General features: G+C 38.3%; 1 protein-coding gene across 1 annotated transcript in view; it reads right to left on the bottom strand.

Annotated features, from left to right (window-relative positions):
• Positions 1-2,867: 2,867 nt before the first annotated feature.
• The window catches only part of LOC307170688 (E3 ubiquitin-protein ligase TRIM35-like), a 14,067-nt gene continuing 9,184 nt past the window's right edge, over positions 2,868-7,750 (bottom strand). The window contains exons 5-6 of the mRNA XM_079891906.1: positions 5,071-5,189; positions 2,868-4,702 (exon numbers count right to left, since the gene is read on the bottom strand). Coding sequence (XP_079748032.1) covers positions 4,158-4,702; positions 5,071-5,189 — 664 coding nt within the window. The 3' untranslated portion in view covers positions 2,868-4,157. The remainder of the gene's footprint in view (positions 4,703-5,070; positions 5,190-7,750) is intronic.

The following is a 7,750-nucleotide window of genomic DNA, read 5'->3' as shown; positions in this document are numbered from 1 at the left end:
AAGAAGTTGGTTGGAAAAAGAAGTTGAATATTATACCTCTAAAAATCCTCTGAGTAGTAAAAATCGTAAACCTCGAAGTATATGGGGAGATATAGCGGGGGTATTTGGCTCTGTCAATTCAATAAGTAATACTGCTCAAATGAACCAACTAAGCGACTATACTCAGTGGGTGGGAACCATGACGGGGAAAGGACTCACTGAGGCTCTTCAAGGTTCTCTACATATTATAGCAGCGGGTGAGCATCTTAATAATGCTGCAAAAGAATTGGCAGATGCATTAACAAAATCGTCTAACTTTGAGACACATCGAGCGGCATGTTTATTTTTAGCTCAGAATTTAAAGGATCAAATGGTAGAGGATATACAAGTTATTCGAATGGGACAAGTTCCTGAGCGAATAGCAGAATCGTTGTTAGTGGTTTTTGGTAACCAACTTAATTTGACTTCTGCTAAACATGTCCCATTAGTTAAAATCGCCATTAATGAAAATTTGTTGTCAGGTTCTGGAATGTTACCTTTGATCATGATATGGCCTCAATATGGGAAGCGCAATATTATGACAGTTAGGCAATTCCAATCAATGGGTGTCAGACAAGGGAATTCGGTAATTAGATTAGGGAAGAATGGATATTGGGCTGAAGGTGAAACACCAATGATTTCTACCACAGATTGTTGTGTTGAGGAACATGAGTGGGTAATTTGCTCATGCTCTACAATGTTTAGTCTATCTCTTAATGGTTCCGCAGTTTGGGAAGTAGTTCCTTTAGATCAAGCCACAGGTGCATGGCAAGTGTCAGAAGCACAGTGGTGTATATTACATGACGGAATAAGTGATAACATGATATACGGAGGGAAGTTGTGTCCAATTCCTCCTGATCCATTTTGCCTTGAGATTCTCTATTCTCTTCACTTGGGTGGAATTCATGTTCCACATGTGCAATTGTTGCAATTGGAGCCACAATGGTGGAATAATGATTTAGTAGAAGAAAGGAATTATGAACTCTTTGAGATGGTCAGAAGAGTTAAAAAGAGTGTAAAAGCAGCTCAAGAGGAGGGAATTCAAGCCATGGGTCATGTTATCGTAGCAAATGGTGTAGCTAAATTAATGTCTGAAAGGAAGCTAACACATATCCTAGGGAAGTTATCATGGTCGGAATGGATAGTTTTGACTATGGTAGGAGTTTTCGTGTTCCTGCTATTAATACAACTCATAATATGTGCTACTAGAAGGAAAAGTACCAAACCTGTTAAATTGGTTATTACTAACAAAATGGACGGAACCAAGAATGGAACATACAGCGTGAAATAGGAGATTTTATACACTACTTACAAAACACAACCTCACAAACAATGAACACCCGTTTACTGATTTTCAACCCCAAGGGATAGGATCTTTTTAACATAAACGTTTGTTTTGGTTTGTTGTTTTAGCCGGGAACTTGAGCAGTTAAGTACTTAACGAGTCAAGGCACCGGTAGAAGAATTATTAGTTTTTCTTTTCTTAGATAATTGGGGTTCATTTTAAATGCTTACACATAGATGTTAAAATAACACATAGAACACGGGGACATAACAGGGGTTGGGGTTCTTTGTTTTTTTGTTCTTTGTTTTGTTTTTGTTTTCTTTTCTGTTTCTATTTTTCTATCCTTTTTGTCTATTTTCTTGGTCTGCTATTTCTTCTCCTCACTATCACTTCTATAGGTTGGCCACCTGGGAATGATGGTGTGGAACTGACGGCCGTAGTTCCAGTGGAGGGAGATGAAGACTAAAATTTCATCTTTTAATATTATTTTATTATTTTATATTATGTATTTGTACTATTATTCTTTATTAATATTCATAATCAGTTGTATTATCATATGGAGTTTTATGTGCATGAGTTTGAGTGTATGAGAGACTATAGATAGCATGGATGCATGTGAAGATCATATGTCAGAGACAGAGGGAGACAGAAGGGTGTGTACTGTAACATGTTTCCAACTGATGCAGATGTAAGCAACAAAGATATGTTCTTAATATGGAAGTGAATTGTGCCATGTGTTCGCATGACATATACGTTCCATTTTTAAGCTAAGTAACATAGTTTGTTACCATAAAAGGAATCCGCTCAGTGATGTATATAAGCTCAACCTTACTGTACAACCTCAGAGAAACTAAGAGATGTGAGGGAAGAGAAACTAAGAGATGTGAGGGAAGAGAAACACGAGAACGCATAGACCTGGCATGAATGTAACATCTTCTGAAAGTTTCTCTCCTGACATATAAGAATAAAATTCTTCTTGGCAAGATAACTCGTGTCCGGCCCTGTGAATCTAATAATAAGGGGAAAGACTAAATTCCAAGTCTACACAGCATGTCCAGAACAACAACTCAGTCAATCTCCAATAATGCCAGTGGTTCCTTAACCTGTAACCAAGAAGACTAACACACACACTGACACACAGCTTTTCCAAGGTTGGATTTGGCCAGGCTCTAACTATAAACAGGAGAGTCGTCTCAAAACATCAAGATAATGCGTTCTTTCTCTCAAGGAGAGGACACTTTAATATAACGCAGTATAGTAAAGCTTTAACAAACAAATGGTCCCTTAAACTCTAGACTTCAATGACCCTGTGACTTATAGTCGTCAGGGTAGCCTAGAAAAGTAGATGGATGTATTGACACATGTTAAAGAAGTCCATACTTCATTTTGGGAAGCTGGGCTAAATGAGCAAGCACTGTTCCTGCATTCCTGACATCGGCTTCAGTCACAGCTCAGATATTTAATACAGACATTAGAGAATACATGAAAAGGACATTTCAGTAATCACACTGGTAACTAATATAACAAAGTAAAATCTCATAAGCTTAGAGAAGTCATTCAACTCAAGGAAAAATATTTATTAATACCTTGATTATAATCACTCATTACATATACATTGAATTCAGCAGTTTATTCCAAAATCCACACATTCAACACATTCCTGTAGTTTACAAGTAACCCTGAACATCTCGGTTAGGTGTGTTTGATTAGCATGAGGAGCAAAACCCTTCACTAGAGAGTAGAGTCAGACGCCTCAGGCAAAGGAACTTTGTGTGTGTGTGGTGAAGGGTATAACTGCTGTGTGTGTGTGTGTGTGTGTGTGTGTGTGTGTGTGTGTGTGTGTGTGTGGTGAAGGGTATAACTGCTGTGATCTTTGTAACTGTAAGCGGATTGGCCTACAAACTCTTTGAGTCTTGAAGCTGACTTCTGCTGATGAAACTACAAACCATCGTCAGTAAAACTTTTCTTTAATTTATTATAATTCTGACTCGGGGTCTTCATTCATCATATCTGGTTCTGGGTCTTTGACTGTAAACCCCTTATAGTGTGTTTGAGCTGAACTCTGCAGAAAGTTAGTTCTTCAGGAGTTGAACAACCCTGATTATTATTAGACTGTGTTGAATCATGGGTTTGACAACAACACTTTTAACACTTAAATGTCCTCATATCAAGTTCCTTATCAGTTTTCCTTTGACTCAGGGCTGTTGATTTACAGTTGACTCTTGATATGAGAAGTGTATCTTCATAACCAGTGAGCAACTGCACAAGTCATTACTAGTTTTTTAACTATTATTTTTAGTTTTTTAATATTGACTCTAATATGCGCAAGCAGAAAACACGAAAAAAGCGAGTATTTGCTTTATAGACCAAACATGCAACAACAACAACAACAACAAAAAAAGTACATAATTTATATTTAAGCCTTGCCAACAGAACAAAAGTCTATTAACAAAGACTGCATCATTTTATAGTTAAATGGCCCTGGGATACAAATAAATTGGCAGTTTTAATGGGTTTCAATGGGGACATTTTTGTCCTTAAGGTCCTGAGTGTAAATATTTTGTGTACTCAGTGATTTATGAAAGGAATTGAGGGTGAAATAAGAAAAATACAATAGAAATACACGCTTGTGCATATAGATTGTTGAAAGATATAAATTAGTGCATTTGGCATTTACACAGGAAAAAATATTAAAAAAACTTAAAGAGACAAACATGTCCTTAAGGAAACACAAGGGTTAATTTGGTTCTAGATTTTACATTGAAGTGTGATTGATCAATGAGACCCTTTGATTACAGTGTTATTATTGAAGCATAATTTGTAAAACTGTATTAATCTAGAAGCAGAATCAGATTTAACTGTGATTTTCTGCTGTAATAAACAGTTTAACTGGTAAGATCCTCAGAGGAGAAGTTGTGCAGGCATTACATAAGAATGGAAAGACAGTCTCTGTGAAGGATGTCCTGAATTTGCGCAGACAGTCTTTAGTTACAGGATCAGAGAATGTCACCTTTCCTCTGTCATAGTTCAGCTCAACTCTCACACGCTGAAGCTTCTGTTTAACAGTGAAGACAGTGAGGCGTTGCTCAGGGGAATGTGAGATGTATTTGCTGTCTGTGTACAGCACACGCCAGACATTAGACTTCAAGAAATCCAGTCCCTTCCTTTGGTTTGATGCTGTTGTTATTCCAAGAATCCAGCTTGTATTGTCTCCAACCTCCACATCCCAGCAGTGTGTTCCTGAGTTAAAGCCCTCAGATCCCAGGACACATGGATACTCATCAAACCTCTCTGGATTATCAGGAAGAGTTTTATCTCCATCACTGACCAACACACTGGTCAGATCAGCAGAGAGTGTGAGACGAGGATATGCTGTGTTTGGATCCAGAGTCAACGGAGCTGCAAAGAGAATAACATCAGATTACAGGATGAAATATGATGTATTAGAAATGTAAATGTAAAACATTTTCCTTTTGTTGAAAGAGATCATAAATCATGCTATCATAACGATGGTCTCTCAGTTACTGTCAGAATGGATTGAGACTTCAGGTTTAATGTCAGTATTCACTAAACACTATTGTATCCTAATACATAAGCATAGACCATGAGGAATAGATATTTCATTATGAGTTCGCTGTATGATCTGATGATTTTCTGAAATACAGTTCAGATTCAATAAAGTGATTATATTTCTATCAAATGTAGATGTTGTGTGTGTTTATATCTGAACTATCTTCTGCACTGGTGTCAAATCTGCTGAGACTCACTGTGTTGGACAGTTTCCAGCATCTTCTTCCAGACTCTGAACGGCAGGTTACCCAGATAACGCGACACATGAATCAAAGCTCCAGAACTCATCCGTGGATCCGGCTGTGAGATCTGGACTCTGAGGAACATTCAGGAGTCAGAACTGCAGTGAGTAGTATTAACTGTGTCACTTTTGATCGATTTATGACCCATTTTGAATGATTTATGAGGGTAAACTGTTGCTGATTGTATTTTCCTTTAATTGTTGGGGGTGAAATTCACCCAAGCAAGTATTACGCAATGTTGACACCCTGAGTATCAAAATCTTTGCTGTGTGATTAATAGGGTAGCCTATATGATAATTGAGTCGAAATATTTGAGTCAAGACATTCAGGAATACCATTACACCTACAACACTCTGGCTATATTCATTAAAATGTGTGTGTGTGTGTGTGTGTGTGTGTGTGTGTGTGTGTGTGTGTGTGTGTGTGTGAGAGCACCTAGTAGGGTCAGTAGTACCTGAACTATAGGTTTATGTTAATGCCTAAGACAAAGAATCAGACACGTTCATCAAGCCAAAGAGTCCTAATTACCCACACACCCCATACTATATTCTTCTCAATAAGAAAAGGTGTAGTTGTTGATATTTTTTTCTAGAACATCTGTATCTGTTTTCCGACGCGAATAGGATCGGTGTAAAAAAGACAAAGAATCAAAACATTTATCTCACAGTGAAGGTGTTTACGAGTGGAACTGGCGGGGGAAGAGTGCATCCTAAACGGGTTTTGTTAATGGTTTTACGCCAGTTGCTTAGGCTAGATGTTTAAAGAATGACACTTCATCAAAAGCTTTCTGGTGATTCTCTGGGCTCGCACACAAAAACATCTTTTAGTGTATATAAATTTAGTCATTACTTTTGTTATTTTAGTATTTTTTAAAGAAAACATTTTAGTTTTTAACCCAACCCATAGCGTGTCAGGCTTCCGGGTGGATGAAGTAGGAGGCAAACTCGAAGATGAAGTATTCCAAGGTTTTAATTCTCAAATATAACAGATACACAAAAAACAGGGAGCGTGTGCTCAGAACAGGAACCTAACATTAAACATTGACCGACAAGTGAAGAGTGAAAACCAGGAACTTAAATACACACAGATGAACACAAGACAGGTGATGCAGATAATGATGATGAACAGGTGGGTAATGAAGTGAGTGAGTTCAGGTGTGGAAACAAGGAGGATTCTGGGAACTGTAGTGCAGACAGGACGATGACAGACAGTGAATGTGACAAGTGTGTGTGTGTGTGTGTTGCAAAACCACAAATTACATATTTTACTTCAAAATTCTGAGTAAAATAAGACGCATAGGGATTTTAAACATTCAAACATTTATACATTTATTTGACACAAAAAGCAATGAAAGTTGTCTGTTTTCTTTAAATAAAACGTTTACTTTATTTTATTCTTTAAAACAGACTGATGACCAGCATCTTTTATTAGAACTGTAGCCGAACAGTTTCCTCACACAAGTAAAACACAATTTTCACCCAGAAAACTTTTTAAATGTATGACTGAACCTTTTTTTTCTTTTGACAAACCTACATTTCAAATTATACCCGAGGTGTGTAACAACCACAAGGGATACATGTTGATTTCAAGTTTCGTGTACAGTGCAAACATGCAATACGCAAGAAATCTAATCTTAGGGTAATCTTTGTGAGGTCAGAACACAAAACTTTGTATTGAGTGATCCAGATTCCAGACACAGCTTCATGCTATAAAATATCATGGAAGTCACTAGCACTTCAACATCCAACACAAAATTAAAGAGATGAGCTTAGGATGTTTTGACTATTACCATCTTCTTTGACCCCCCAAAAACGGGTAATATCAAGGTTCTATCAAAGCGACACAATATATAGTTAGATATTTGTGTGTGTGTGTGTGTGTGTCGACTACGCTGCCAAGATAGGTGAAGCTTTCCACTTCCTCTAGTGCTTCTCCTTCTAGCCTGATGGGAGCCGTGTTGTTGTTGTTGACTTTGAGGATCTTGCTCTTCCCTTTGTGTATAATGAGTCCAAGGCTTGCTGAATGAGTTGCAATGATATTGGTCTTTACTTGCATTTGTTGCTGGGTGTGGGAAAGAAGTGCCAGGTCATCAGCAAAGTCGAGGTCATCCAATTGTGTCCAAGGTGTCCATTGGATGCCATTCCTCTTCTGGGCAGTTGATGTCTTCATTACCCAATCTATTGCCAACAGGAAAAGGAAGGGCGACAATAGGCATCCTTGTCTCACCCCTGTTCGCACTTGGAAGGCATCGGTAAGCTGCTGGCCATGTACCACTCTGCAGGTCATTCCCTCATATGAGTTCCTGATGATGTTAGTGATCTTTGCTGGTACCCCATAGTGTCTCAATAGACTCCAGGTGGTCTGCCTATCCACGCTGTCAAATGCCTTCTCATAGTCAATAAAATTGACATAGAGAGGTGAGTTCTACTCCAAAGACTGTTCCAGGATAATCCGCAGAGTTGTTATCTGGTCAGTGCAGGATCTACTCTTCCTGAAGCCAGCTTGATGGTCTCTGAGATGTGGGTCGACCGCATCTTTTATCCTGTTTAGGAGGACTCTATTGAATATCTTGCCTGGGGTTGACAGCAGTGTTATCCCCCTGTAGTTGGAGCAGGAACTAAGATCACCCTTCTTT

Source organism: Squalius cephalus, assembly GCF_949319135.1.
Source record: "Squalius cephalus genome assembly, chromosome: 14".
NCBI classification, from domain to species: domain Eukaryota; kingdom Metazoa; phylum Chordata; class Actinopteri; order Cypriniformes; family Leuciscidae; genus Squalius; species Squalius cephalus.
Note: the sequence above shows the minus strand (reverse complement) of the source record. Positions and strands in the feature narration are given on the sequence as shown.